Source organism: Fusarium verticillioides, chromosome 1 (genome assembly GCF_000149555.1).
Source record: "Fusarium verticillioides 7600 chromosome 1, whole genome shotgun sequence".
Classification (NCBI taxonomy): Eukaryota; Fungi; Ascomycota; class Sordariomycetes; order Hypocreales; family Nectriaceae; genus Fusarium; species Fusarium verticillioides.
The window spans coordinates 4,239,189-4,265,566 of record NC_031675.1 but is presented as its reverse complement, the minus strand read 5'-3'; the positions used below and the strand labels follow the sequence as shown (position 1 = coordinate 4,265,566).

The 26,378-nt window shown below is 48.7% G+C and overlaps 11 protein-coding genes across 19 annotated transcripts; 5 read left to right on the top strand and 6 right to left on the bottom strand.

Annotated features, from left to right (window-relative positions):
• Window positions 1–1,609: 1,609 nt before the first annotated feature.
• FVEG_00671 (uracil-DNA glycosylase) lies at window positions 1,610–4,174 on the bottom strand. The gene is made up of 2 exons (XM_018887239.1): window positions 2,648–4,174; window positions 1,610–2,591 (listed from the first exon to the last, which is right to left on the bottom strand). Exons 1-2 carry the CDS (start codon window positions 2,995–2,997, stop codon window positions 1,835–1,837), a joined length of 1,107 nt encoding a protein of 368 aa, XP_018742976.1. The 5' UTR covers window positions 2,998–4,174; the 3' UTR covers window positions 1,610–1,834.
• Window positions 4,175–4,269: 95 nt separating this feature from the next.
• Window positions 4,270–7,266, top strand: FVEG_00672 (hypothetical protein; the record flags this gene model as incomplete). Of its 2 annotated transcripts, XM_018887241.1 has the most annotated exons (4): window positions 4,270–4,464; window positions 4,537–4,695; window positions 4,744–6,684; window positions 6,739–7,266. In XM_018887241.1, the coding sequence occupies exons 1-4, from the start codon at window positions 4,434–4,436 to the stop codon at window positions 7,080–7,082; spliced, it is 2,475 nt and encodes an 824-aa protein (XP_018742978.1). In that variant the 5' UTR covers window positions 4,270–4,433. The 2 variants fall into 2 exon arrangements, with proteins under 2 accessions (XP_018742978.1, XP_018742977.1); XM_018887240.1 differs by having other exon boundaries at window positions 4,329–4,464; window positions 4,744–7,082.
• Window positions 7,267–7,774: 508 nt separating this feature from the next.
• Window positions 7,775–9,170, top strand: FVEG_00673 (hypothetical protein). The gene is made up of 3 exons (XM_018887242.1): window positions 7,775–8,441; window positions 8,500–8,628; window positions 8,681–9,170. Exons 1-3 carry the CDS (start codon window positions 8,346–8,348, stop codon window positions 8,954–8,956), a joined length of 501 nt encoding a protein of 166 aa, XP_018742979.1. The 5' UTR covers window positions 7,775–8,345; the 3' UTR covers window positions 8,957–9,170.
• FVEG_00674 (hypothetical protein) lies at window positions 8,507–10,364 on the bottom strand. Its single transcript, XM_018887243.1, has 2 exons — window positions 9,837–10,364; window positions 8,507–9,748 (listed from the first exon to the last, which is right to left on the bottom strand). The coding sequence occupies exons 1-2, from the start codon at window positions 9,979–9,981 to the stop codon at window positions 9,231–9,233; spliced, it is 663 nt and encodes a 220-aa protein (XP_018742980.1). The 5' UTR covers window positions 9,982–10,364; the 3' UTR covers window positions 8,507–9,230.
• Window positions 10,029–14,041, top strand: FVEG_00675 (alanyl-tRNA synthetase). Of its 2 annotated transcripts, XM_018887244.1 has the most exons (3): window positions 10,029–10,733; window positions 10,892–13,509; window positions 13,560–14,041. In XM_018887244.1, exons 1-3 carry the CDS (start codon window positions 10,235–10,237, stop codon window positions 13,734–13,736), a joined length of 3,294 nt encoding a protein of 1,097 aa, XP_018742981.1. In that variant the 5' UTR covers window positions 10,029–10,234; the 3' UTR covers window positions 13,737–14,041. The 2 variants fall into 2 exon arrangements, with proteins under 2 accessions (XP_018742981.1, XP_018742982.1); XM_018887245.1 differs by having other exon boundaries at window positions 10,029–13,509.
• Window positions 14,037–16,380, bottom strand: FVEG_00676 (hypothetical protein). Of its 4 annotated transcripts, XM_018887247.1 has the most exons (4): window positions 15,869–16,380; window positions 15,465–15,804; window positions 14,438–15,414; window positions 14,039–14,385 (listed from the first exon to the last, which is right to left on the bottom strand). In XM_018887247.1, exons 2-4 carry the CDS (start codon window positions 15,790–15,792, stop codon window positions 14,176–14,178), a joined length of 1,515 nt encoding a protein of 504 aa, XP_018742984.1. In that variant the 5' UTR covers window positions 15,793–15,804; window positions 15,869–16,380; the 3' UTR covers window positions 14,039–14,175. The 4 variants fall into 4 exon arrangements, with proteins under 4 accessions (XP_018742983.1, XP_018742985.1, XP_018742984.1 ...); XM_018887246.1 differs by having other exon boundaries at window positions 14,037–14,385; window positions 15,465–16,380; XM_018887249.1 differs by having other exon boundaries at window positions 14,438–15,804.
• Window positions 16,001–18,691, top strand: FVEG_00677 (cysteine synthase A). Of its 4 annotated transcripts, XM_018887253.1 has the most exons (5): window positions 16,001–16,291; window positions 16,358–16,441; window positions 16,494–17,983; window positions 18,044–18,095; window positions 18,148–18,691. In XM_018887253.1, exon 3 carries the CDS (start codon window positions 16,645–16,647, stop codon window positions 17,980–17,982), a length of 1,338 nt encoding a protein of 445 aa, XP_018742990.1. In that variant the 5' UTR covers window positions 16,001–16,291; window positions 16,358–16,441; window positions 16,494–16,644; the 3' UTR covers window position 17,983; window positions 18,044–18,095; window positions 18,148–18,691. The 4 variants fall into 4 exon arrangements, with proteins under 4 accessions (XP_018742990.1, XP_018742989.1, XP_018742988.1 ...); XM_018887252.1 differs by having other exon boundaries at window positions 16,494–18,095; XM_018887251.1 differs by having other exon boundaries at window positions 16,001–16,441.
• FVEG_00678 (hypothetical protein) lies at window positions 18,433–21,389 on the bottom strand. The gene is made up of 2 exons (XM_018887254.1): window positions 20,053–21,389; window positions 18,433–20,007 (listed from the first exon to the last, which is right to left on the bottom strand). The coding sequence occupies exons 1-2, from the start codon at window positions 21,058–21,060 to the stop codon at window positions 18,571–18,573; spliced, it is 2,445 nt and encodes an 814-aa protein (XP_018742991.1). The 5' UTR covers window positions 21,061–21,389; the 3' UTR covers window positions 18,433–18,570.
• A 691-nt stretch (window positions 21,390–22,080) lies between these two features.
• FVEG_00679 (transcription elongation factor S-II) lies at window positions 22,081–23,487 on the bottom strand. The gene is made up of 3 exons (XM_018887255.1): window positions 23,298–23,487; window positions 22,320–23,096; window positions 22,081–22,261 (listed from the first exon to the last, which is right to left on the bottom strand). Exons 1-3 carry the CDS (start codon window positions 23,436–23,438, stop codon window positions 22,253–22,255), a joined length of 927 nt encoding a protein of 308 aa, XP_018742992.1. The 5' UTR covers window positions 23,439–23,487; the 3' UTR covers window positions 22,081–22,252.
• Window positions 23,488–23,683: 196 nt separating this feature from the next.
• Window positions 23,684–26,076, bottom strand: FVEG_00681 (tRNA(His) guanylyltransferase). Its single transcript, XM_018887257.1, has 8 exons — window positions 25,923–26,076; window positions 25,781–25,870; window positions 25,602–25,733; window positions 25,506–25,550; window positions 25,276–25,448; window positions 25,141–25,229; window positions 24,992–25,096; window positions 23,684–24,942 (listed from the first exon to the last, which is right to left on the bottom strand). The coding sequence occupies exons 1-8, from the start codon at window positions 25,934–25,936 to the stop codon at window positions 24,724–24,726; spliced, it is 867 nt and encodes a 288-aa protein (XP_018742993.1). The 5' UTR covers window positions 25,937–26,076; the 3' UTR covers window positions 23,684–24,723.
• Window positions 23,817–24,818, top strand: FVEG_00680 (hypothetical protein). Its single transcript, XM_018887256.1, has one exon. It carries the CDS (start codon window positions 23,957–23,959, stop codon window positions 24,614–24,616), a length of 660 nt encoding a protein of 219 aa, XP_018742994.1. The 5' UTR covers window positions 23,817–23,956; the 3' UTR covers window positions 24,617–24,818.
• Window positions 26,077–26,378: the final 302 nt, after the last annotated feature.

Below are 26,378 nucleotides of genomic sequence, written 5' to 3'. Positions count from 1 at the left end.
TGACTGGATGGCCTCATGACCTTTTATCGCACCAGCTCGCTCCGGTCACAGTTTCACCGGTCGATAAATGGCTTGCAGAGCCTTTTACACAGGCAATACTGTCAATAGTCTCTGGATATGCAGGTGACTCGAGTTCCTGGCAGCATACATATGATTTCAGGACAAGTTAAGCTTCATCAAACGAGATCCAACTTGGGATGATGGACAGGGGTAATTACCGCCGGTGGCCCTTACAAGCGTGTCATCTTGGCGCTATGGTTGGACGCCAAAGCTTTTAGCTCATCATGTTTCCTGGGCCCAAAGATATGAGTAACCAAACGATACGCATTTTCTCTTATTGCACTTCAATGCCATCAAGCACTATGGCGGGTGGCTCGACGCCAATGTTTCGTAATTCCCGTGCCTCTTTCAGAGCTCCATTTCCTTCAGAACTAAAGCGCCGCAACCATAACCTCTTCTGTTGCTCGCTCCCCTGCCAATAATAGTGCTGCTATCAGACAATCTCCAGCCTGACTCCACGTCATGAGAGGCGTTATCTTTTTCCATTACATACTTATCCCATTTCGACATCTGGGATAGTCCATGTTTGCCAGGAACTTCTCGCTTGCAACGGGTTCTGGATCACGAACATGGAGGCTTCTTGGCTCCGAGGAGTCCAAATATAGCCGCCATTCTGACTTCTTTCCTAGCTTCTGTAGCTGTGGCCCAATCGCTGTACTTGTACCAGTAGCTTGGTCATCCGCGGGGCTCATGGGTGTGAGTTGGCATCGCCAGCGCATCCTCATCCCACCCTCCTCAGGCGAAGCCGCTGCTTGGGAGCAATTTTGAGTGGTTGTCTGGCAAGAGCTTTCAAGATCGACGTGATGAGTTGGCATCTACTTACGCAAGATGGCGAAGAATAACTTGCATGTTTGACATGCAGATGAATCGTGATGCACCGTACAGCTTTAAGGTGAGACTCTACGGTCAGTGTGATGTCTCCCAAACTGGAATGCAGATTTTGCAAACTGTCTCAGCTTTATCGAAACGTTCGCTGGTTAGAAGCCCCTTGGGTTAAATGACCCAATGGTATAAATCAGTGCAGATGCTGTTCCCGTTGTCCGTCATGGATCCATGATCTGCCTCATGACAGCTCTGGAACCCTAGTCGCCAAAGCCCATTTCAGCTTAACATATACTTTTCCTCCCTTAAATATACGCTCCGAGGACATCGAATTCTAAATGAACCGGCCTATGGTTTGATTGGACTCAGCTCCTCGTGCATGATGGTAGCTTGGAATGACTTCCAATTTTTCACACCAGCGTAATCAATCGACCAGATCGCCTCATTCTTCTCGAAACAAAAACGTATCACCCGCTTCGCCTTCGCCTTCGAAAAGGATGCCCAGATGAGACCAGTTCGGCGGGCTGAATAGTGGGGATGCATTAACAATTTCTAAGACACGGACCTTTCTCTTGACCGTGAACATGATACGATAAAAGTGTTGAGCATCAGATATCAAGGATCTCCTTCGAACCGGAACTTTCTGTCCCTCCCGGCCGCGCCCTGATTTCCGAAACAATCTGTCACTTTATGCGTCCGGTTGTGGGGAGTTGCACGAGGTGAAGATCACGTATTGAGCGTCATAATATTCCGTATTCATCCATTGATCCTATAAACCTTTTCCAATATCCATGTACATAGATTCCCGAGGCTGATCCTACATTGATCCCTGACCCGGAACCGAAAACTTGATAGTTGAAAAGCTGTCCCTACGCTTGCATGCCAAGTACCTTTCCCTTAGTGTTGAACGCCGTCATAACACATACACTCCGAGTTCGAACAATTTCAAACACTACTTTTCTTTCTCCTTCTCCTCTTCTTCAGCCAACCGAAGGGCCTCTTCGAGAGCTTCCTCATCTTCGTCGAAAGCATCGTTCTCCTTGTCCTCTTCAGCCTTCTTTACCACTTCAGGCTTAGTCTTCTCAATTACCTCGGCCTTTTTCTCAGCAGATTTAGCCTCCTTGGCGTCGGCTTCCGTCGCTGGAGCTTTCGTGGAAGTGCCAGGTCCAAGTGCCCAGTCAATCTCTCCTTCAGGGCCATATCGCGTAACTAGCCAGTCATTGGCTTTTCTGAAGTGATTGCAGTCAAAGAACCCCCTGGAAGCACTGAGAGGGCTGGGGTGGACACTCTGTAGCACAAGATGTTTGACTCGATCGATCTTCTGCACTCGCTTGCCGGCTGGTGTTCCCCAGGCCATGAAAACAACACCCCTTGTTCTCTTTTGCGCCACTAAATCAATCACTCGTTGTGTGAGCTTCTCCCATCCTCGATTAGAGTGCGAGTTGGCTTCATGGGCTCGAACTGTAAGGCAGGTGTTCAACATGAGAACACCACGGTCTGCCCAGGGGGTGAGAAGACCTCCTCGGTTTGGTGGCGGCTCGAAAGCAGGATAGTCTTTCTTCAGCGCAATATACATGTTCTTGAGCGAGGGTGGTGCAGGAGTTGGGGGTCGAACGGAGAATGCCAATCCATGAGCCTGGTTGTCGTTATGATAGGGGTCTTGACCAACAATGACAACCTTGACATTGCTGAAAGGGGTATGACGGGACCTATAAGCTACAAGTTAGGAGCTGCCGCAGCAGGTAGAAAGGTGTTTCGTCCTTACCATGAGTAGATATCGTTCCTAGGTGGGAACACCTTGCGCCCAGAGCTGATTTCTCGATCAAGGAATCGCTTAAGGTCTAGGAACTCCTTTGTGACAAGATCATCCTTGAGGTGCGCCAGCCAGCTTTCGTCAAGAGTATCAATTTCGAGCTGCAAGAGTTCTTTTTGCTCTGGCTTCAAGGAAGCCACCCACTTGGCCTTATCAAACTTGACGGCTGGTGCGGGGGCAGAAGCACCAGTACCAGTAGGCTTAGGAGCTGCTCCGAAGAATGAGGCAATGTTGCCATTAGCCTTAGGCTTCTTCGAATCGTTCCCGGTCGAGGCGCCTGCTTTACGTTTGAGGGTCGACATGGCGATAGCTTGTAGGTGGAGACTGAAGGTGGGAGGAGGTGGATGCACGATGAGCCCTCGATACGAGGGAGGGACTCTGGCGACGACGAGAGCTCGAACGAAATGAATTCTGGGCAGTTGATACAAAAATAAGCCAATTACACAGATACAGTACTCATGGAAACAAAAACGTAAACCGTGAATATTGCAAGTGTATGCTGATATTTGGGGTAGTACAATGTGTAGAAATAAGAAGAGTATGGCTGCGAGAATTCGGGCTAAAGTGGTGATGCAAGGCCCAGGAGTTAGTTAAATGCAAGCGCGTTAAGTAAGACGCGCTAGCTCCCAGCCATTAACGCGGTCCCCGTGACTTTCGCGTTGAGGACGGGAGGCTTGGAGAGACACTAACTGCAGGGGCCTGAAACTCCGAATGGTTGGGGGCCTAGGATAGCTTCAGCACTAGCAAGCCACGCCGTCAGTCTACCAGGCATCAGGTCGAACAACTCCAAAAAGAGCAGTTGCCGAAGCGATCTTTGAGTATAATTGCTTCTGTTTGTTGAAAGTGGTTATCAAATAGAGTTTCGGCAGATTATAGCGCTTTGAACTGAATCAACGGATAGTCGCTCAAATTTGAATAGTCCTTGTATATCCGTACGGAGTACCTACAGTATTGTAGGTATGCGGTGAAATCGGTTTGCTCTGAGTCTCTGCATGGAAAGATAGTATGCTTCCTACCGAAGAACAAATCTTAGGGTTCCTGTTCTGAAGGATAAGAAGACCTAGTATATCCTAGACGAGTTGTCTTGGCATGTTGCTTCAAGGCCAGAGCCGTTCTCATTCCCGGAGGACTATCTACCTACCTTATATACGGATAGGACGTTAAGGGAACCTATCACCTGCCGTGCTACTCCGTATCTTTTGAATAGATTTAACGAAATCATTAGAAACCAATCCTCTGTGAGCCTATGGGCCTGTCTAAGCCAAACTGTTTGCTGTGCTTCTGCTGATTGGACATGGTCTTTAAACGCAATTGTGGAATCTCAAATGGTTGGTGTATTGTATACCAACCTACGTACTCCGTAGGAAGAGAGCTAATCTGATTTCGTGCAGAGTTTACTAGGTAGCATGTGCACTGAAATCAAAGCAGGTTCAAATTGGAGCTCAGTTCTCATGATGCAAAGACAAAAGTCGCAAATCCATCACCTGATGCTGAGCCAATGTAATAGGGTCGTACGGAGTACTCCGTAGAGTGTGTCGGTTCCTGGCCTAACGTTGCTTAATCATCGGCCATACGGTTCTGCGCTTTTCCCTTCTGGGCCATCGCATTACCTCATGCAAGCTCCGACCTCAACTGGACAGCTTGTAACTCCAACACCGTTGGCCTCACCAAATTATTACTCTGCATTATAGCCATGCTCTATAGCAGAATTGACCTTTCCGGCACATAGCAGCTGCCAATGATGCGTCAATCGATAGTCTGGGTCCTCCGTTAGTCAATCATTTCATACCTTGTTGTAACACGCGACAGCTGTCAATTTGGCTTGCTGACTTCTTTATTAGTGCTCTGGCAGGTAACCACAGGACTCGGCACAAATGTCAAACATTATGACGATACATATAAGGATAGGAATCTTGAAGGAGCTGGACAGAACCAACATATCGCTTCTCCCAAGACCGACGTTGTTGTTGATCAAAGTCAGCCTGCTGGCCCGCAACCTGGTACGACTACTCCCACCAACAAGGCGCAAAGACACTGACAGCTTCTAGGCGCCGAACTGGTCGATGCAGCAAGAATAGAACTTACAAAAGCCCCTCAGCCTTTACATCGCCGAAAGCGAAGACCTTCGGGACTCGTCGGCACTGCTTTGCGTTACATACTTAAAGCCGTTCCATCTGGTCCGGCAACAGCCCCATCGCAATCCCAAGAGACCACTGTCAACGGCGCTGTCGCAAAAGCGGTCGAATTTCTCGAACAAGCCGCACAACAAAACAATTCCGATGCTCTCTACCTACTTGCCGAGATAAACTTCTTCGGCAATTATAGTTACCCAAGGAACTTGGAGGTGGCCTTCAACAACTACCATCAACTCGCAACTGTCTATGGAAACTCAACAGCCCAGTATATGCTGGGAGTCTACTATTCGACTGGGATCGGTAATGTTGTAGAGCGTGACCAAGCCAAGGCGCTTCTCTACTATACCTTTGCTGCTATTCGTGGAAATGCTCGCGCGGAGATGGCAACGGCCTTTCGGCATCACGCTGGTATTGGCACGACGAAGAATTGCGAGGCAGCAGTGAAATATTACAAGCGCGTCGCAGACAAAGCTATAGCTTGGTACCGAGCGGGCCCACCAGGTGGTCGATCTTGGATCCATCAGTCATGGCGAATTTCTGACGACGACGGAGGTATCTACGGAGAAGGGGCGAGCGCTTCAAGCTCAGGCATGAACGCATTCAAGGCCAGCCCTGGCTCTGATGCAAATGCCGCCATAGACGATGTGATTGAGTACTTGGATCTTATGTCTCAAAAGGGCGATTCCAAGGCTTCATATAACCTCGGCCGCATATACTATGACGGCCAACGAGGCCTGGAACGAGATGTTGACCTGGCACGTAAGTATTTTGTTCTGGTCGCATTACGTTACTGGAAGAAGGACGGTCGCCTAAGCGAGAACCCGAAGCCTGGAATCGAAAAGATTGCCAGTAAGGCTGCTGGGTATTTGGGTCGGATGTATTTGAGAGGTGACGGTGTTCCTCAGAACTTTGAGCGGGCCAAGGTGTGGTTCGAGCGTGGTATTACACAACACGATGCTCAGTCACAACATGGTCTTGGCCTAATGATGCTTCATGGCTACGGCCAAAAAGAAAATGTGAAGAGGGCTATGGAGCTCTTCAAGTCCTCGGCCGATCAGGATTATGCCCCAGCTTTGGTGCAGATGGGTCAGCTTTACCTAGACCAGGGTGGCCAGGAAGATGTCAGGATTGCCAACAACTATTTTGAACTCGCCGGTAGGCACGGCAACATTGAAGCCCACTACTATATTGCAGAGATGATTCATCATGGTGTCGGACGAGAGAAGCATTGTCCTGCATCCTTGACGTATTACAAGAGCGTTGCCGAGAAGGCAGAGCCCCTGGTGTCATCATGGGGCGACGCCAACGACGCTTACGAGGCAGGTGATTACGAGCTTGCATTCCTCGAATATCTTCTGGCCGCCGAACAAGGCTACGAGAAGGCCCAGACCAATGTTGCCTACATGATAGATTCTGCTCAAAATGGGGTTTCTATTTCGTCATTACTTGGACAGCCCCGAGAGAAGAGTGGTCTTCTCGAGAACCCATCTCTTGCTCTTGTTTACTGGACGCGATCTTCCAGACAGTCTAACGTTGACGCACTGGTCAAGATGGGTGATTATTATTACCATGGTATTGGTACTGAAGAAGATATCACAAAGGCTGTTCAGTGCTATACCGGGGCCTCCGACTACTCTCAGAGCGCACAAGCACTGTTCAACCTCGGTTGGATGCATGAAAACGGCATTGGTCTGGTACAAGACTTCCATCTGGCAAAGAGATATTACGATCATGCCCTGGAGGTAAACGACGAGGCATATCTACCAGTAACTTTGAGTCTCCTGAAGCTTCGCCTTCGAAGCGCTTGGAACACACTGACCCATGGACCAATTCACTCGATCCAGGATGAGCCCAGTAAGTTTTTCTTGTCAGATACAAATCCTGGGTACATACTTACAAAGCCTCCAGAACCTAAGAAGGATCGCTCATTCTCCGAGTGGATCGCCAACTTCCTGCGAGAAGATAACCAATACTACGAGGAGGAGCATTACACTGGAGGTGATTTATACGACGGTGCTCTCGGTGACGGACAGGGAACAGATGACGACGATGGTGTACTAGAAAGCATCCTGATCATTGGAGTCACCTTTTCACTTGTCTTCTTATTATGGTGGAGACAGCGGCTGCAACAGGCGCATCAACAAGCAGAAGACGCTCGAAGAAGAGAGCAAGGCCTCCCGCCGAACCCTCGCCTCGATGGTCCAGGTCCCGGCTTTGCTGGCTGGGGAGCCGCTGGAGGCGTAGTTTTGTAGAATCTCGGAAGTAGCGTGGTTGTTTATGTTGTTAATAGCATTAGAGCGATGGCGTCTTTGGATTGGTTGTCAGAATATGATAAACTTATAGTTGTAAGCTTTGCGTGCATAAGTGTAACGGTTACTGACATGAAAGTGAAGTTTTCTGAGTTGCGCACGACTCGAGGAGTTGGCGTGCATGATGGATAATTAGATAGAATGAGGCCGGAATGTCCGTGTTTACCGCAGTGGCTTTCTTAAAATGCAAGAAAAGACGAGCGAGATGTTTCAAGTAGCTACCTCCGTACGAGGCTGAACTGATGGCTGCTTGTCATACGCTAAATACAGTACGGATGTCGATCGATCCGTCTCACGGTTTACTGAGCATGATATGTAACTACAGTAATACTCACTGCTGAGTCTCATTTATTTGCAGGGCTTGTGATGCTTATCATGGCAGAGTCTTATTCTCTTCGTGAAGGATTCTTCAGAGCAACCCTCACACTCAGTAAGCTGAGGGGCTGACTAGACTAGTTAGGTATTTAGTTAGTCGCTACCTTATTCAAAGGCGATCGTCTTTATGGAGTAGCTGAGTACGTAGGTAGGTAGGTAGGTAGCGATAAACTTGTACTTGTAGGAGACAAAGAGGCGAAAGGGTGGTGCATTTCTTGGGCTCTGTGGCTTGTCTTAGGCTCGTAGCCGCTGGGACGTGACAACAACCCTGCTACTGTCAGCCTGTGAAACTTGAGGAGTCGAGCGTAACGTAACTCTGCCACAGAGATCGTCGCGTCTACGCACGATAAAGGCACTGGCAGTGGCTATCGCCCCTTTCTTGTCTTGCCTTTGTGCACTGGAGCGCCCGCTTAAAACGAAACCGAAGGGGGAGGGGGAGATCGTATTTGTACGACAGGGCCTTTATGTGAAAACCAACCTTCTCCCTTTGGAATTCTCAACATATCCTCCTAGTAAACTCCTTCTAGTCTATTTCTTTCTCGACCCTTCATCTTCTTATTCCCTGGGGCCGTTCTCTTCATTCCACAAAGACAAGTGCTGACTTTGACATCCATTCATTCATTTATCCCTGTGATTGGGGGTTGTTTACGCATCCTTCGGGCACCTGGCACCTTGGCAACTGTGAACTTTAGTGGAGGAGAACACTTCCAATCACCTGTACGGACCTCGGAGTACCGTTCAGCGTACCTCGTACTCGGCTGTTCCCATCCATCTCAAAACCAACAAACACGCGCACCAGCCTATTCTAAAGAACGATCTCTTATCGCCAATATGGCGAGTTTTGTGAGGTATGCGCTTGAGCGTAGGGACGATGAGACTTCCGAGTACTTCACCGATGATGACGATGTCTATTGGTGGTATAGCAGAGTAAGCATCTATCATTAACTTTCGCACGTTCACGTTGCGCATGCTAACTCGACAACAGGAGGGATATATCGTCAAATGGACCATCCTCGCCGTGATCGTACTTCTTTTTACACTCTGGATCGTCGGAGGATACTGGCATGCAAAGAAGAGAATCCAAAAGGGTTTACGACCACTAGCATATCATAGAGTAAGTCGCACCTGTGATACACACCCAAAACACCAATTCTAACCCTCCGCAGTGTTTTGTTAGTAGGCGCATGATGGCTCAGGTCGATCCCCGTTACGCATATCCTCCTAACGGATACTACTACGCTCCTCCTGGAAACTACGCCCAGCCTGGCGGATATCCCATGCATAACATGCCTCCTCCACCAGTCTACGACCCATCACGACCTCCCATGTACGAAGAGCCCCCGAATGCCTCAAAGATCGACCCGGCGCAGGGACAGCAGAGACAGGCCGATGGACCGGCAGACTATTATGCCCCTCCAACAGGACCTCCGCCTCCCCGATAAACGATGTTAGGCGCTGGAAGGGTTCGGTCAAGAGGCATATATGCATGGATGATTGATTCTTGAACCATGTAACGGTTCAGAAGTCGCTGGGCGGCCATGTGAGAAAGCATGAAATTGAAGGTCAATCAATGAATGTAGCTAGCATAGAAATACAAGCAAATGCCGGCGTTCAAGCGCCAGGCTCTCTTTTCCAATTCGCAGTAAACCAACTCCAGTCGCCCTGGGTATATATAAGTGTGTGTATCGGGCGTCATATACGGATGGCTCCCTTCTTCTAGTCCAATTCCATCGCGTCTGGGTCATCATCTGTACTCGTGGCAATCCCAGTATTCAACGTGGCGTCTTGTATCGTTGGGGCCTCCGTTTTACCCTCCCTTTCTAGCCGCTGTAGCTCTCTTGTGCGATTCCTCGACTCAATGATGGCCTTGCGCACACTATCTTTGTCCTCTGGCACCGTCAATGACTTGGGGTCACTATACAGCACCACCTGCATGCCGGCTAGTTCTCCCTCGCTGTTGGCTAATACCGATGGGGGGATGCGATTCGCGCGCAGATGCTTTTCGATATCTGGTAAGAAGACAAGCTTGCCCGGGTCATCGCTTTCGCTATCGGAGGAGAGCTCATCATCCATGTTGTAGATGTATACTTTATGTTTGGAATCGTCTAATTGCATGGCCTCATCGGGAACTGGAATGGAAACAACATTGGAAGGGGTAGGAACTGGAGCAGCAGAAGAAATTGAAGCTGTTGTTGGCTGTTCGACAGGGACGTATAACTTGTTCCCGCTCCGTTCTGTAGACACGATAGGTGTTAGTTCACGGGCATTGCAAACAAGGATAAAGACGATGTGACGATTGGGAGAAACAGGAATAAAACATACCTAGATTAAGGAGACTCAAGCGTTTAGAAAGACGCTCATTGTCTTGTGTCTCTGCCTTTCTCTTTCGGCGCAATCTTCTTGTCTTGTCGACCCCCTCGACTACAGCTACTGTAGCTGGGGCGGAAGATGACGGGGATTGTAACATGATCACAATGGGTGGTCAATTCGTAGTCCACCAAGGCCTAAAATGGCGAGCTTTTAAACCCTTCAACACCTGGACTATCCGATTGAAGGTCAAATCAACGGCTCGGAGAAGGACACTAGCAACCACACGTGGCGAGTACGAAATTTTGAAGTCTTGACTTGTCTTTTGCGTGAAGGCGACGGGCTTCCTTTTCTTTGGCTAAGGTAGGGGAGGGATTGGTTTGGTTTGCCTGCCCTCTATCTCTCGAGGCTCGATGTGGGCGTGCATCAATCGGGCGAGTGTCACTAGGGGCGGAAACGGAAATACTGCAGTGAGCTTCAGCGGTTGCGGGCGTTGGAGTTGGCGCTGTAGGCCCCGGAGCTTGAGGACGATTATCGGCGCGGGAGAGCGTCGGCCTTATGTATCCGTCTTGGTCTTGACTCATTCTTGTAGAACTTTCTACCCTCCTCCGCCTGCGCCTACGCCGCCACAGCAACTCCATCTCCAATTCAGATCCCAGCAACTTCAACTTCTCCTCCACAATCTACAATCGGAAACCCCCACTACCACCACGACGATTCCTCCACGGCCGACAATCACTGCAGCGCCTGCGCGGAATATCTTCAGGACTGCGACTAACAAGAGATTGCCTTTTTTTATTCTTCGTCGGTCTTATTCCAGCGCGACCATGGCCGAGTCGGAGCTGAAGTGGCCCGCTGCGCGCGTGCGCAAGACCTTTCTCGAGTACTTCGAGCAGAGGGGTCACACAATTGGTATGCGATTGCGATAGCGTGGGCACTTCGTCTCACTGCATTAAAATATACTGAAATTATATCCAATTTCTCGAGAAGAATTGCCTTGACATCACTATCTACTTGGTTTTTTTCTTCCTCTGACTCACAAATCACTAACAAGACTTCTTCTGCTTCAGTCCCCTCTTCATCGGTCGTCCCTCACAATGACCCCACCCTTCTTTTCACCAATGCCGGCATGAACCAGTTCAAGCCTATCTTCCTCGGCACCATTGGCAAGACTGATCCCATGGCCGGCCTCAAGGCCGCAGTCGACAGCCAAAAGTGTATTCGTGCTGGTGGCAAGCACAACGATCTCGACGATGTCGGCAAGGATAGCTATCACCACACATTCTTCGAGATGTTGGGCAACTGGTCTTTCGGCGACTACTTCAAGAAGGAGGCTATTTCATATTCTTGGGAGCTTTTGACAAAGGTCTATGGTCTCGACCCCGATCGTCTTTACGTCACATACTTCGAGGGTGATGAGAAGCTGAAGCTGGAGCCTGATTTGGAGGCCAAGGAGCTCTGGCTCTCGGTTGGTGTTCCCGAGGATCACATCCTTCCTGGAAACATGAAGGATAACTTCTGGGAGATGGGTGACCAAGGCCCCTGTGGTCCTTGCAGTGAGATCCACTACGACAAGGTCGGCGGAGGCCGCAATGCTGCCAGCCTCGTCAACATGGATGATCCTATGGTTGTCGAGGTTTGGAACAACGTTTTCATGCAGTATGATCGGCAAAAGGACGGTAGCCTCAAGTCTCTACCTGCCAAGCATATCGACACTGGTATGGGCTACGAGCGACTGGTTTCTGCCCTTCAGGATACAGTTTCCAACTACGCCACTGATTGCTTCACCCCTCTCTTCCAGAAGATCCAGGAGGTCACCGGCGCTCGACCTTACGCCGACAAGTATGGCAAGGATGATGCCGATGGCATTGATACCGCGTACCGTGTAGTTGCTGATCACATCCGAACCCTTTCTTTCTCCATCGCTGACGGTGCTGTTCCCAACAACGACGGCCGAGGTTATGTTGTTCGACGTGTACTAAGACGAGGTGTGCGATATGCTCGAAAGTATTTCAACGCCGATATCGGCGCTTTCTTCTCCAAGATCTTGCCTGCGCTTGTTGACCAGATGGGCGAGCAATTCCCCGAGCTTGTCAAGAAGCAGCAGGACATTAAGGAGATTCTCGATGAGGAGGAAGTCGCCTTTGCCCGCACTCTGGATCGTGGTGAGGCTCAGTTCGAGAAGTATGCTGCCGAGGCTACCAAGGGCGGCTCCAAGAAGCTCGAGGGTGATGTTGTATGGCGACTTTATGACACTTTCGGTTTCCCCGTGGACCTGACTAGATTGATGGCCGAAGAGCGAAGTCTCGAGATTGACGATGCTGAGGTTGAGGCTGCTCGAATCAAGGCTCGTGAGGCCAGTAAGGCTGTCAAGGAGTCTGTCCAGACTTTCTCCAAGCTCAATGTGCACCAAATCTCTGAGCTGGAGAAGGATCTTAAGGTTGAGCGAACTAACGACGACGCCAAATTTGCTCAGGGTGACACCAAGGGTAAGGTCCAACTCATTTACGACGGCCAATCCTTCCTTAAGTCGACCAAGGAAGTCCCTGAGAAGACTGCTCTAGGTCTTTTGATCGATAAGACCAACTTCTACGCCGAATCAGGTGGTCAGGTCGCTGACACTGGACGTATCGTCATTGATGATGTCGCCGAGTTCAAGGTTCTTGATGTTCAGAACTATGGTGGCTATATTCTACACAACGGTTATATCGAGTATGGTACACTATCCTCTGGTGACGAGGTTATCTGCGAGTACGATGAATTGCGCCGATCTCCTATCCGCAACAACCACAGCGGTACTCACATTCTGAACCACTCCCTACGGGAGGTTCTTGGTGATGATGTCAACCAGAAGGGCTCTTTGGTGGACAACGAGAAGCTCCGTTTCGATTTCTCCCACAAGACTGGCGTCAAGATTGAGGAGCTCAAGAAGATTGAAGACTTGTCAAACTCATACATTCGCCGTAAGGACAAGATCTTTTCCAAGGATGTTGATTTGGAGCTCGCTCGCCAGATTGAGGGCTGCCGTGCTGTCTTTGGTGAGACCTATCCCGATCCTGTGCGTGTTGTCTCCATCGGCAGAGATATCGATGAGATGCTCGCCGACCCCAAGAAGAAGGAATGGCGTCAGTACAGTGTTGAATTCTGTGGCGGTACCCATGTTGAGCAAACTGGCTTAATCAAGGACCTCATCCTTATTGAGGAGAGTGGTATCGCAAAGGGTATTCGCCGCATCATTGCCTATACTGGTGAAGCTGCTCATCAGGTTCAACGTGAGGCTGATGAATTCTCCAAGAAGATTGATGCTCTCGACAAGTTACCTTTCGGTCCTGAGAAGGAGGCTCAGATCAAGGCCGTATCTGTGGAGCTCAGCCAGCTGACAATCTCAACTTTGACAAAGGATGAGTTCAACAAGCGTTTCCAAAAAATTTCTGCTGCTGTGATTGCTGAGCAGAAGAAGCGCCAGAAGGCTGAGTCCAAGACTGCGCTTGACATTGTCCAGAAGTACTTCGAGGCTAACAAGGATGCCAAGTGGTTCGTTGGCCGCCTGCCCGTTGGTGCCACTGGTAGTAAAGCCCTGCCTGATGTGGTCAAGCACTATCAGGGTAAGGATAAGGAGAAGACCGTTTACCTGTTTGCTGGTAGCAAGGAGGAGGGTGCCGTTGCACATGGTGTCTACGTCGGAACTGTAAGTCTACCCCTATCATTAGTATTGCATATACTGACTAACTATTTCAGCACCTTGCTTCTCAAGGCGTCACTGCTGAGCAATGGGCTGCCTCCGTGTCGGAGATTATTGGTGGCCGATCGGGCGGCAAGGAGCCTGTACGACAAGGCCAGGGCACTAAGCCTGAGAACATTGACGAAGGTGTTGAGACTGCGACAAAGTGGCTCAACGAAAAGCTTAAGCTGTAAAGAATTAAGAAAAAGGACTGTGTTTCTACTCTGCTCAATGGGAATTTATGATTAATCATTCAGCTGGGAGTAATGTCGGGGATCTGGTCAGATAAAAGAAAGGACATAGAGCGTTCAAATAGGCATGGCCATTTACCATTGCCATAAGAAGTATGATGAATTAAAGAACACCATTGATAACATGATGGTTGATGAGAGGTTATATGCTCTATCTTTCCCAACCCGGATGTATATTTCCATGGCCCAGGGGAGGAAAGAAAACTCATAACCTCGATCCAAAATGACAAAAAGACTTAAGTAAATTTGCATAAATGTAGGATATATTTACTAAATTTAGGATATCTTTTGCTGAGTTTATTTTGACACCTTATATTAAGGTTCGGTGTTTTCTTGCTCCTTCGAAATAGCCCTTTGCTTTGACTTTTGTTCACGGCTAATTTTATACAGTTACAAGAACGCTGGCGTTGCGGTAGTTTGATATCAAGGGATTCTCTCCGCTTCGGGTTTCGGTGTCCTCAACGTATGCCCACTTGCGCATGAAATCACCATGCGACATAACACGAGTCAACTTGCCCGTGATGGCGCGGTAGATGGCCTCTGTGACGCGGAAATCTGTTGGGAACAGAATATCGAAGTATCCTTGATGGACCTATGTGGTGTTAGTTTACTAATATTCGACGATAGTGGGCTTTGTAGCTTACCAATGGGGTTGTAACAGGCACCATCTTTCTGTGGTACCGTGTCTGAACCACAGGTGCATTCATACCCTTGACAGCTTGAGGTAGCCAGTCAAAGTCAGAAGTCACAAGACGATGCCCTGGGAAGTATTTCTCAAGAACGTCAAAGAACTGCATTAGCCGTGTGGGGATAAATTCCGGATCTGAGAGATTGGCAGCAAACGGTATCTTGGTGGATAAATATCGTAGAACAGCATTGCTGGCGTACGGTTTCGGATAGTTTCCCCCTGTGGCAGCGTGTCTGACACAGAAGTATCGTGCAGCAAGAGGGTCCAACTCTTGAGAGTAGAATTCGTAAAAGTCGCCGTCGCCATCGATCAGCACGTGGCCTTGCAGGGGCTGCTCGGTAGCAACGTCGTAGCGGATACCATCGTGGGAGAAGTTGTCGAAGACCTCCATGGCGAGAAAGAAACACGGTGACGGCACGTATTGGTCCCAGTCGAAGATGGAGCGGTTGATAATCTCGACCTTATCCGCGTGGCCTCGAGACGCAGCCGTGGAGAGAAGATGTCTGTTTTGCAGCGCAGCGAGCGTGGAGGAAATCTCGATGATGTTGAACTTTGTGCGGGCGTACACTTGAGGATCGACTTCTCGGATATAGTCCAGGATGTTGAGCATGAGCGTTCCACGGCCAGCGCCCATTTCGTAGATCAGAAGATCGTGGTATGGGTATGTGGTGAGACGATAATTCGTGACGAGGTAGCGGGCGATGGCTTCGCCGTAGTAGGGACGAAAGAGCTCGGTAGGCGTATGCCATAGCTGGCGTGTTGGGTTCTCTCCTTCTCTCTCATCAAGAATATCCTCGAATTCGGTGTAGCGACGGCCTAGCTCGGCCTGGAACTCAATTTCATCGCGCATTGAGTTGAAGTCGAATGGCTCGCCGGGGCTGAAGATGACGGCTTGCTTGGAGAAGTATCCATATGAGGGGTTGTAAAGACTGTCTATAGCTACGTTATTCTTCCATTCCGAGAGGGATACTCGAGTGTCATGCCGTCAATAAAGTCTCTCAGCAGCATCTTGACCTTTCGCGGTCGTTCGGTTCGTTGCTTGAGCTCGTCAATCGTTATGTAGGGGTACTCGGCAAACTCGGCAGATCGGTCTTGGGGCAGAATGTTCGTGCGCTGCTGCCATCGACTCTCGTTTTTCTTCATTCCGCGATCACTAGAGGGTCGTCCCACAACGTAGAAGCGGCTCTGATGACTGACGATAGTGGTTCGAAGGCCATTGCGAAGACCGGCGAGGTTTCTGACGCCTTTACAGCCTGGGGGTCGGTGGTGGAAGAGTTGGCGGAAGATTTGGGCCACAATTGGGGAGTCCATGTTGTAAAAACTCTTGTTATATCGTCGACATGTTGTTTCTTGCAGATTTGGTGTTTTGAGGTTTGAGATGGCTTACATTGGATGGTGTGGGTCTCAGTTGGTCGGGAGTACCTCGGGTTGAGATCGGGAGTGAGAGAACAGAGAATTTGCCAATTTATACTCGGGTGATCATGTGCGAGTTTTCCTTTTTCAGATTATGAATAGGTACCTTCATCATTTGAGCTTGAACAATTGCCGTGTCCATGACTTTTGTCCTTGGTATCGAAACGTCTGTTCTCTAGAGCTCCCAAAATTTGGAGGGGCTTAAAGTGAGGTTATAACCAAGATATATGAGCACAACTTCTTTTGAAGAATCATTGGTAAACTAATGATCAAAACCTTCTCAATATTCGGCCCTGGGACATTTATTTATGGCAGAGATTAAAGGCATAATCATCTCATGGATATGGTGCTTTTAAAGGTCAAGAAGGGGCAAGAAAGATTAGGACCTCTATCATAGGTAGGTAATAAAAAAGACTTATGATAATTTAGGACAACTTAGCATAGACTTATTAGTAGACCTTAGATTCGATGGTTTTGGCACCTTGGTTTAACATCAGTGGTTTTCTTGCTCCTGGGGGGAGGTTTGTAGCGTGATATAGCTACTAAGGTAAGCTCCACATGACATCACGCACGCACCAGGGTTCATTAATTCTACATAGTACTCATTCATACCTTATCACTCAGCTTTAGCCAAGATTATTCAAGTTTCAACCGCAACCTCAACTCATCGGAAGCGCAGTCAACAATGCAGGCATTCTAGTTCTCCCAACTGATGAGTTCATTGGGTACACTAGCCAAGGACTTCCCAAAATGGCGCTCAGCGACCATCCAAAAGCCTACGGCACCGCTGCCGTTGTCTTCGCCTTCACAACTGGCATCCTCGTCACTTTAGGATTCAAGGACTTTTACCCAGATCTTGAACGTCGGTTCCAGCGCAAGAGGCGTGCAAACACAGGTGGTGGCCGAAGATCGAGTCTTTTCTGGGGCGACCCTGTTGAGCTTCAGGATCATGAGTCTCAGCCTTCAACACTAGCGTCTTATGACGTTGTGAGGAATAGCCTGGTAGACGGTATAGAAGCTACCATCGGCAACACACCTCTTATAAAGATTCAATCGTTATCGAAAGCCACAGGCCGGATCATCATGGCCAAAGCAGAATTCCTAAATGGCGCCGGAAATTCACCCAAGGATCGTGTTGCACTTAACATGATTCGAGAAGCAGAATCCAAAGGTCTACTAACACCACATAAGGGCGATACTATATATGAAGGCACAGTAGGAAGCACGGGTATCTCACTCGCAACTCTTGCCCGAGCAATGGGCTACCGCGCTCATATCTGTATGCCTAGCGATATGGCTCTCGAAAAGTCTGATCTACTCCTCCATCTTGGCGCAACCGTCGAGCGAGTCACTCCCGCGCCTATCACCAGCCCTGATCACTTTGTCAACCTTGCTCGAAGGCGTGCGGAAGAACACGCCAGTAAGGCCAAGGATGGTAGTAAAGGTTTCTTTGCCAACCAGTTTGAGTCTGAGGCCAACTGGAAAGCACATTTCAATGCAACGGGTCCCGAGATTTGGCGGCAGACGAACGGCCAGCTGGACGCTTTCGTCGCTGGAGCTGGTACAGGAGGAACAGTCTCCGGCGTGGCGAAGTATCTGAAGGAGGAGCAGAAGGCGACTGATATAAAAGTCGTCCTCGCCGACCCCCAGGGCAGTGGTCTCTACAACAAAGTCCGCCACGGCGTTATGTACTCTTCGACAGAACGTGAGGGTACAAGACGTAGGCAGCAGGTTGATACTATGGTCGAAGGCATCGGAATCACACGTCTGACCGAGAACTTCGAAGCGGGACGTGAACTTATCGACGATGCTGTGCGGGTAACGGACACGCAAGCCTGCCGCATGGCGCGCTGGCTAGTTGAGCACGACGGTATATTCATCGGCAGCAGTAGCTCTGTCAACTGTGTCGCCGCGGTTGAGGCAGCTATGAGACTTCCAAAGGGGAGTCGTGTCGTTACCATCCTGTGCGACTCTGGAACTAGACACCTGAGCAAGTTCTGGAAGCACATCAAAGAGATGGGACTGGAAAGCGAGGAGGAGGCAACGAATTTATTTACTGAGCTAGGGATACCCGGCCATGATGAATGAGGTGTGAACGAACCGAAAAAGATGTGTGAGTTTCATGAAACTAAGTATATGTATATAATAGATTAATATTTTCAATCGACTCTCGACGTTCCTGGTACTTAGAAGACTAAGAGGCAAGAAACCTTAATATTATAGCCTTGAGCTCTAACTAATGAAGATGTTTAGGTAATTTGGCCTAAGTTTATTCCTCTTCTTAGGGCATAAGTTTTCTTGCTCCCCGAGGGATGTATAATTCTATGCTTTCTATCGTTATAGTTTCATGGATCCATATCATGACAAGGAAGCCCTTGAAGCTAAGTGGTCAAAGTATTCATGTAATTTGGCTTAAGCTTAGTCTTATTACCATATGCTTAGAGCTATCTATACAGGTCCTTGTGGTGGATGATCAGTGCAGCTGGATGCGATGAGAATAAGAATCGAGAAATGCTGGAATGTGGGAAGATGAAGGAGAGGCGGCTGCCAAAGGAGAGTCAATCACAGTGAATCACATCCACACAGCATTATTTGCCTTTGAGATAAGAGAATGCAAAAGTAATATGGCCTATAGAGGCATCGTTAGGCTAACTACCGATCTAAGATATTCAGTCCTCATTTTGTACTATGGTCGCTGTCATAATTCACCATAGCAATGTGACCATATTCCTCATCATCTGTTAGATTGGACTCAGGTGTCCAGGGTCTTTGTTGTTGCTGATGAGTATCGTGTGAGGATTCAAAACGTCGAGGAAGAGTGTTGGCTTCCTTATCAGCTCCAACTGGCTTGCGGGGAAAAGCAGGCCTATCTTCCTGTTGAGCTTCAGTAGGGCGTCGGGGCAATGGCGGTCCCGCTTCATCATCCATTCCTGATGATGGCTGTACTTGGCTCGCTACAGGCCGTCGGGGCAGCTTTGGTGCTTCTTCTTTTCTGTCCTGGGGAGTCGGTCTTTGAGGAAGCGGCGGGTTCTCATAGCTGGACTGTTGTGGTGACTTTCCCTGACCTGGAGGCTGTGATGGCGAAACAAGAGCCGGAGGAGAGATGTTTAGTCCATGGAGATCCTTTTCAATTTGCTCTTGGTTCGGTGACTGAAGGCTCTCCTTTCCCTCAACCGTATTCCCTTCAAAATCGATCAATTCACCCTCGGCATGACGGTCCTTCATCAAGATCACATCATCCTTTTCGATCTCGGATGTTGTCTTGATTCCCACAAATCCACACTTGTTGAGAATCTCACCGATGAGGTCGGGATACCGGAGGTGTCCACTGACGGAATCGCTCAGATCGAGGTTCTGGATACCTTCAACCTCTTGGATATTCTGCAAGCCAGAGACTCCCATGGAGAGACTATGGGCCCGGTAGACGAATCCGAGAATCATATCGTTCTCTGAATAGACATTGAAGATCTTTCCAGAGACAACAGTACGAAGAGTGCGCCAGTGAGGAGGGGCTGAAGGAGCTGGGGCGCCGATGATGACAACTGAATCAATGAGGCCAAAGGCGTGTCGCTCAGCAAGGGACTGCAAGCAGGCATGAATCGCTGTGGCGCCGAGCGAATATCCGATCAGAGTGACAGGCCTCTCGCCTTGGACTTTGTTGATCAGAGCGTCAGCAAGTAGCTGGCCTGCTTTTCTAGATCGGTTGTGCGCATGGCCAAAAGGATTATCAATGTTGGAGGCAGCAGCAAGCACCTGGATAGGCCAAAGAGCCGCAAGCAGGGTGGCAAAGGCAGTGCGCTTGATTATCTCGACCTTGAGCTTCTTCCATGCAAACGATTCGACCATACTTCGTAGAGCGTGCCCCAAGGCAATGAGTGACTTCATCTCATAGCGCAGAGCGAAGACCTCAGTGTCGTCACCAAGAATACGCCATGGCTTTGTCACATCGTCCTCATCGCGAAGCCAGCCATTGATTCCAATCGTAACACGCAGTCGCCGTCCCTGTGCTTGTGATTGGTCCTGTTCTGCATTAAAGACCTCTCCCCACTCGCCTCTGAGGGGGATGAAGCAGAAGTCCTCGACTTCCTTTGCGTACTTGTCCATCATTTCACCCTGTATTGTTAGTCGGGAATGAACAAGTTTTCGGAAGTAACTTACAGTCATTTTCCCTCCATATGCACCAAATAAAGCGCCTACGAGAGCACCGTTCATCCAGAAGATACCAAGGAAGCTAGCAACACCTCCCAAGCCCACGCCACCGAGGATACCACCAACAGCTCCAGCGACAAGAGGTGCTGCCAGACCACCCGTGACTCCGATCACAGCTGCACCGGCAACAGAAGCAAGCCCGACTTTCCAGAAACGACTGAACTTGTTCTCCTCTCGGCGCTTGGAAGCTTCGGCCTCGGCAGACATAACCTCCTGCTGCTTATCTTGGTCCTTGGAGGATTCGAGGAGAGTCTTGGCGATTTCCATTTCTTCCTTGATGAGGAAAGTCTGGGTAATTTCAAGAGAGGAAGCAAGATAGAGCGCAAGTGCTCGAGTATGGGCGGAATACTTGCCTGTGGAAAGCAGAAGGAGTAGGATACATGATATGGCCTCCCTTCTATCGGCAGCAGGGATCGTTGTCAGTCTTGTGGGAATAGGATGATATAGAGCCTGAAGAGAGGCAATATCCTCAGACTTGTCTATCTTATTCTCCCCAAAACTGATGAGGTTCTCGCCTTCCTCGGGTGTATCGAGCTTCCTCTTTTCAGCTTCCTGTTGATGTTTGCGCCTTTCCTCCTGAATCTTGTGATCATCTTTGACATAAATAATCTCCTCCAACTTGGCCATGAATTCTTTTTTCCACTCCTTCAAATGCTTTATAGCAGCTTTCTGAATACGTAGTGCCTGCGCCGATGGCTTGTTCGGCTGCTGCTGCTGCTGAGCATTTCGATCAGAGTCATCATTCCTGGGTGTTGATGACCTGTCCTCGTCTCTTGGTGTAGAAGGTCCACTCTCATTTCGAGGGGTTGATAGGACAGGGCCAAGCTCATCGTCGGAAGCTTGAAGTTGATCACTCATATAAGTAGTGATCTCATCGACAAGTTTGAGGAGCGCTTGGCGACGCGCGGGGTTGAGTGTGATAACGATCTGACGAGGATCCGAGCACGTTGGCGCCATTTTGACGATATCGACCCAGACGGAGCTCTAGACGGGCTTGTTGCTAAACAGGCTGTTTATGAGCTAGGCAGTTGGTTATATAGTACGCGTTGGTTACGGTGCCAATAGGTCATGGCCTGAGCACGGCCGGGGTGCATGCAGGATCAGAGATTAAATGCTCAGTTTCAGGCTGAAAGTCCTACTTGCTAGGCAGGCAGTGTTGTTGGCTGTGCAATACTGAAACATGCAGTCGACGGCTCTAGGCTCAGAACTGAACCCCCGAAGCCTGGTGCGAGGTGCAGACGGGGTTGTAATTGGTGTGATGTAATCACTGAAAGAGCCGTAATATGCTTAGATCTTCGTCACGTGCGTATGGCCAAGAAGATACAGATCTTAGACCCTCTGTTTAATAGAAAGAGATGGAGGATATTGGTTTGATATATATCTCAGGGGTTGAACTTAGAAGTCAGACAAAACGTGCTTACTAGACCGCAGTGCTAGACTGATAATTGTGAAAAACCAAGCATTCCACTTGCGTCAACAAGTACATCTTTGCCCTTTTCAACATCAAGGGCAGATAGATATATTTAGCTTTCTAACCGACTACCTTACCAACTCGGAAGATGATTGAAAATCAGGACTGTGTCTGAAATACGGTCATATAGAAACGACAAATGAGTGTGATCATGACTTGGACAACTAAGTTTAAACCTTATATCCGGTATGTTACGGAGTAGTACTCTGTATAGGCGTTTATACAAGAATTCATTGAGTCTTTCAAAAGATATAGGGTAGGCGAAATAGAAATATGAGAAGGTAAACATCACTCGAGAAGCCTGGGGCTTTCTAAGAGGACGCCCAAATAAACCAGTAAAGAGTTATCCGAGCTTGGGCTAAACTCCATGAATACTTAGTTTCAAGGGTAAATGGGTTTCCTTGTTAGGATATGAATTTATGATGCTACAATGAAAAATACACTGGGACACCACTCACTTGCCCAGGACTAGGGATTTGTAAACTTACATAGGACTTATGATAAGATTGTGATCAATTACAATGAATTTTATTAATGGGGTATATAAAGGTGAAGTTAATTAGGCCAGCAACTTGTAGAACTTGAAAGATCTTTATGAATCTGATAGGCAGAAGTTACCTAAGTGTTAGTCTAGTTTAGCATTGTCGCATCCTGATCCTCCAGACTCCGTGTATATTATTAAGAAAACTGAGGTATCACGCGTTAGTTACGTCACCAAACCTTTGTTGGAAGTGACGAGACTTACCTTCCATCGGTGCCCGCACGCCATGCATTCGCAGAAAGTTGTCATAGGTTCATCAGCAGCTCGGGTCTGCGCCTGCGTGTAGCTGACCTGCTTCTTCTTACAACGACCACACTCCAGACTCTCACTGATACTCTTCTCAGCCATCGGGACTTGGGCCTTCTTCATGTTCTCCTTTTCTAGTTCAAGCTCCTTCTTGCGCTGCTCCTCGCTCTTGAGCTCGTCGTCGGTCATGACAACAAACTTCTCCGCAGTGATCTCACCAGACAAGACGCTACGCCCAAGCTCCCGATTGGACTTGTTCTTCAGGTTGGTGAAGAGTGATCGGATCTTCTTCTTGTAATCGGGCGTTTCTCCTTTGAATTTGGTATAAGCGGCATGCTCAACAGCGACGGCTCTAGTAATGACGTCGGTCTCGGTTGCCGTTGATCGATAGGCGAGGCCATTGTAGATAAGCCCAATGCATGAGTTTCGAACATTAGAATCGGTGCGCTTGACGTTCACGTTGTCGGTCTCGTATTTTCGCTTCTCGATGTCGCCCTTGTACTTGGCCCCAGAGGCACCGGCTGATGATGGAGGAGGGGGTACAGGAGATGACGCGGGCGCTGATGATGGAGCTGGGGCTGGGGATCCTGATCCGACCTTTGCACGTTGTAATTTCGAGTGTTTTTCCTGTTCGACCAGCTTCTTCCACTTGTTGACGAGTTCGGCGGCGGCACGGGCGATGTCCTTGTTGGAATTTGAACGAAGTTTGCCGACAAAAACGCCGGCTCTTGTAGCCTATGACGAAGATCTCAGTATCAGCACAGTCCCTGTGGAATCAAGAGTGCAATATCCGATAGACCCGCCAAGGCCGCAGTGTTGACGAAAGAAAGGCGAGAAATGCGACCATGCATTTGCGCAAACCAACAAAGGCGTGTATATATTCAAACCGCGCGCATAAAAGCGCTCTCTCTATCGCTTCCTGAACCGCGTACGTACCCGTAGCATCTCTTCCGTGGGAGAAGCATCCTTCTTCAATGTCTCGAGCAACTTGATGGCATTCTCGGGGGGCTCATTCGCAGCTACACACTTTGTCAGCGCCTTGATGCGCTGCCCAAGCTCGCGTTCGTCCATGGGCATTTTTGAGGGTTTGGAGGTGAAGGGTTGAAAGAGTTAATAAATCGAGGCGTGGTCTGTCGCAAACTTACCTCAACCAACCTATGCCTGATGGATGGCACGTGAGCCCCACTATCCCTGTACCGGAGTTTACCCAGATCGTGGAGGTGGCTGAAACGGTCAGGCTGTAAAAAATACAGGACTATTTCTAAATTTACCCTCTGCTGAAACTGTCTATGTAAAGCTTGATAACAACGATGTAGAAAGTAGCAATCTTTCACTACGTTGAACTTCGTTTTGTTTATATTGTCCCAGTATAAGTTTTTGGGGGCTCTTGCCTGCTAAAGTAGGCAGTAGACAACAAGCATTGATAAGATCAATCTGGGGTCCGATAAGCCAGCCCCGCTAAAAAATTTCCCAATCGCGACCCTCGACCGTCCAACTTTCAAACCTCCAATTCTTTATCCCGTTCCCTCTTTGACAGAGACCATATCAACACCCATATTATTGGTCGCAAGAGGAAACAAATTATAAACAATACGATGGATGCACATGCGCTGCTCTCCTCCCAAGGCTGGCGAGGAACCGGACACTCCCTACATAAAACCGACGACTCAATTGGACTTGCGAAACCTCTACTGCTGAATCGCAAAGACAATACTCGAGGACTGGGCCAGAAGCAACATTTCACTAGCGACCAATGGTGGATGAACGCGTTTGATGAGCAACTCAAGGGTATCGATACGTCCAAAGAGGGGAAAGTGGTTCAGACTGTCACCACTGGCAAGCTGAACGCCCTGGAAAAGAACCTCGGCAAATACTCCGTATACACGACCTTCGTACGAGGCGGATTCCTCGAAGGAACAATAGATAAGCTCACGATCAACGACTCGAGCATGGAGTCATCCGAAACCGAATCCAGTGACCAGCAAGAAGGCGACAAGTTTGATAAGGACAAGCCTCGGAAAGAGACCAAGGAGGAGAAGAAAGCCCGAAAAGAAGCAAAGAGGAAGCGGAAGGAAGCGCGGGCCGCGAGAAGGGCCGAGAAAGCAGCACGCCGAGAGCTCAAGTCCAAGTCGAAAAAGTCTTCCAAACCCTCCAAGTCCTCAGCAGAATCAAGCGACGCAGACGAGGAGAAAAAACGGCGGCGCGCAAAGAAAGAAGAGAAAAGGAGGCAAAGAGCCAAAGAGACTGGGAAATAGAATATAGAGGGACATGGAAAATCGGAGTTTGAAGGCATATACAGCGAAAGCATATTCTGGGAGTTGAGGTTAATGGAACTTTTGGATGATACCCCATAGATGTATATTTACGTCTGTTTTGGAATCTTCCCGGGCTTGTTGGAAAGGAGCCATGGTCTTTGGTTCCAGAAATCGTCCTTGATGATGTCCATGTGTTCCACCACCACACGAGCTTTGGCTCGGCTCTTCTTGTCCTTCTCCTTCTGTGACTTTGATTGCTCAACGGGCTCTGCTTGAGAGTCGATTGTTTGCATGGTATTGTGAGAGTTAGGGTCAACCAGTTCATACTGTACAGTGTCAGTGCTGGGTTGCAGGGAAGTGTAGACCGATACGTACGTCGCGGAAGATAACACTGCCCTTTCTATATATCTCGGGCTCGTTGTTGTAGTTGATGGAAAAGCGGGAGAAGAGTATCTCGTTTTTATCTGCTGCCAACGTGCGCTGATACAGTCAGCTTGTTCAAGTTCTGCGATATGGCCACCTACCGCCAGAGTACTCTCAGCTTCCTTGTTGTCAAGGCCTCCTAGTTGGATCAAAGACCAGAAGCATGTGTTATAGAGGTTATTTATGTGGCCTTGGGTTATGTTAGTCAGGTTTATTTGTATAGCTGTAAAACCTACAATCTGCTTGCCTCCAGCTCATGTAATCCCGGAGATTTTGAACACTAGGGTAGCACACTGCCCGTCCATCGAAGGATGGTAATGGAGGAGATAATGGGCTGTCGGGGAAGTGAGTCGACCAAAAGTATACATAGTTCGCAGTGAACGTCGAGACGACAGTGCTGACAAGTTTACTAAGAAGTCGTAAGTTTTAGACGCAGCATAGGATGGGAGAGTGAGTGTAAACGAACCTGGCTCTTCGATCAAACAAAGTGCATGCCTTGTGAAAGACGAAGCTGTTGGAAGTGTTAGTCGTAAAAAGCCTTGACAGGTTTCGTCTTACGAACCTGTACTCATCACTGACGCCGTATGCAATTGTGATTTCTGGTAGCTCAGCCACGACGGCCTTGGCGGCAGTGTTCATAAGATCAAGGGCACGGCGATCATTTGGCTTCTCGAAGCCATACTTGGCGCACATTCTATCAACTGTTAGAAGACTCATCAAAAGACCGAAAACCAACTGTACTTTGTGAATCCTCTGCCATCGACTCGCACCACGATCCATGTGTTGGGTAATAGCGGATCTGGCGTCTCAAAGTTACGGACATATTCAAACCTGTGATCATTAGATTAGCGATGATATAGGTACAGGCAATGCGATGACTCACTTGGAATTTGCCATTTTCCAAGCTTCGATGAGAATTTGACCGTGGAAGGAAGAACGAGGGCTGAAATATTATCCGCAGGCTGTATCTGGACTCTGGTGTTTATAGTCGACTCAGTATGATTTGCATGTGAGTGTAACTCGACATGGTGGAGAAGTGAATATTTTATATACTTCTTGGGGTTAGAGAAATGTTAGAGAGAAATGCCATAGCTAACAAATGTACAAAGTTACGTGCAACTTGCGCCTGGGAATTCTAACAATAGTGACAAAACTCTGAACTATTAACTACCTATGTATATAAAAATCTTCATGATTCATTTATGCAGGTAGTATTGAGATGATGAATAACTTGGAGGCATCTGCGCGCCCCTCCGCAGTACAGGTTACTACTGAACCCAAAGCTTCGCTCAAGCCTTTGAGTAACAGACAACTACTACGTACAAACATCCAAGAACAG

Excerpts from the sequence above, each read along its gene's own strand:
- FVEG_00671 (XM_018887239.1), bottom strand. The coding sequence starts at position 2,997 with ATGTCGACCCTCAAACGTAAAGCAGGCGCCTCGACCGGGAACGATTCG. Across the intron at positions 2,592-2,647 it reads AGGAACGATATCTACTCATG|GTCCCGTCATACCCCTTTCA; the intron begins GTAAGGACGAAA and ends TGTAGCTTATAG.
- FVEG_00673 (XM_018887242.1), top strand. The coding sequence starts at position 8,346 with ATGGCGAGTTTTGTGAGGTATGCGCTTGAGCGTAGGGACGATGAGACT. Across the intron at positions 8,442-8,499 it reads TCTATTGGTGGTATAGCAGA|GAGGGATATATCGTCAAATG; the intron begins GTAAGCATCTAT and ends ACTCGACAACAG. Across the intron at positions 8,629-8,680 it reads GACCACTAGCATATCATAGA|TGTTTTGTTAGTAGGCGCAT; the intron begins GTAAGTCGCACC and ends AACCCTCCGCAG.
- FVEG_00674 (XM_018887243.1), bottom strand. The coding sequence starts at position 9,981 with ATGTTACAATCCCCGTCATCTTCCGCCCCAGCTACAGTAGCTGTAGTC. Across the intron at positions 9,749-9,836 it reads CTTGAGTCTCCTTAATCTAG|AACGGAGCGGGAACAAGTTA; the intron begins GTATGTTTTATT and ends TCGTGTCTACAG.
- FVEG_00675 (XM_018887244.1), top strand. The coding sequence starts at position 10,235 with ATGTGGGCGTGCATCAATCGGGCGAGTGTCACTAGGGGCGGAAACGGA. Across the intron at positions 10,734-10,891 it reads GCAGAGGGGTCACACAATTG|TCCCCTCTTCATCGGTCGTC; the intron begins GTATGCGATTGC and ends CTTCTGCTTCAG. Across the intron at positions 13,510-13,559 it reads ATGGTGTCTACGTCGGAACT|CACCTTGCTTCTCAAGGCGT; the intron begins GTAAGTCTACCC and ends TAACTATTTCAG.
- FVEG_00676 (XM_018887246.1), bottom strand. The coding sequence starts at position 15,792 with ATGGACTCCCCAATTGTGGCCCAAATCTTCCGCCAACTCTTCCACCAC. Across the intron at positions 15,415-15,464 it reads GCTGAGAGACTTTATTGACG|ACAGTCTTTACAACCCCTCA; the intron begins GCATGACACTCG and ends ACGTAGCTATAG. Across the intron at positions 14,386-14,437 it reads TGCCTGTTACAACCCCATTG|GTCCATCAAGGATACTTCGA; the intron begins GTAAGCTACAAA and ends AACACCACATAG.
- FVEG_00677 (XM_018887253.1), top strand. The coding sequence starts at position 16,645 with ATGGCGCTCAGCGACCATCCAAAAGCCTACGGCACCGCTGCCGTTGTC.
- FVEG_00678 (XM_018887254.1), bottom strand. The coding sequence starts at position 21,060 with ATGGCGCCAACGTGCTCGGATCCTCGTCAGATCGTTATCACACTCAAC. Across the intron at positions 20,008-20,052 it reads CATATGGAGGGAAAATGACT|GGTGAAATGATGGACAAGTA; the intron begins GTAAGTTACTTC and ends CTAACAATACAG.
- FVEG_00679 (XM_018887255.1), bottom strand. The coding sequence starts at position 23,438 with ATGCCCATGGACGAACGCGAGCTTGGGCAGCGCATCAAGGCGCTGACA. Across the intron at positions 23,097-23,297 it reads CCACGGAAGAGATGCTACGG|GCTACAAGAGCCGGCGTTTT; the intron begins GTACGTACGCGG and ends TCTTCGTCATAG.
- FVEG_00680 (XM_018887256.1), top strand. The coding sequence starts at position 23,957 with ATGGATGCACATGCGCTGCTCTCCTCCCAAGGCTGGCGAGGAACCGGA.
- FVEG_00681 (XM_018887257.1), bottom strand. Across the intron at positions 25,551-25,601 it reads GGCGTCAGTGATGAGTACAG|CTTCGTCTTTCACAAGGCAT; the intron begins GTTCGTAAGACG and ends CACTTCCAACAG. Across the intron at positions 25,230-25,275 it reads GAGCTGGAGGCAAGCAGATT|GCCACATAAATAACCTCTAT; the intron begins GTAGGTTTTACA and ends ACATAACCCAAG.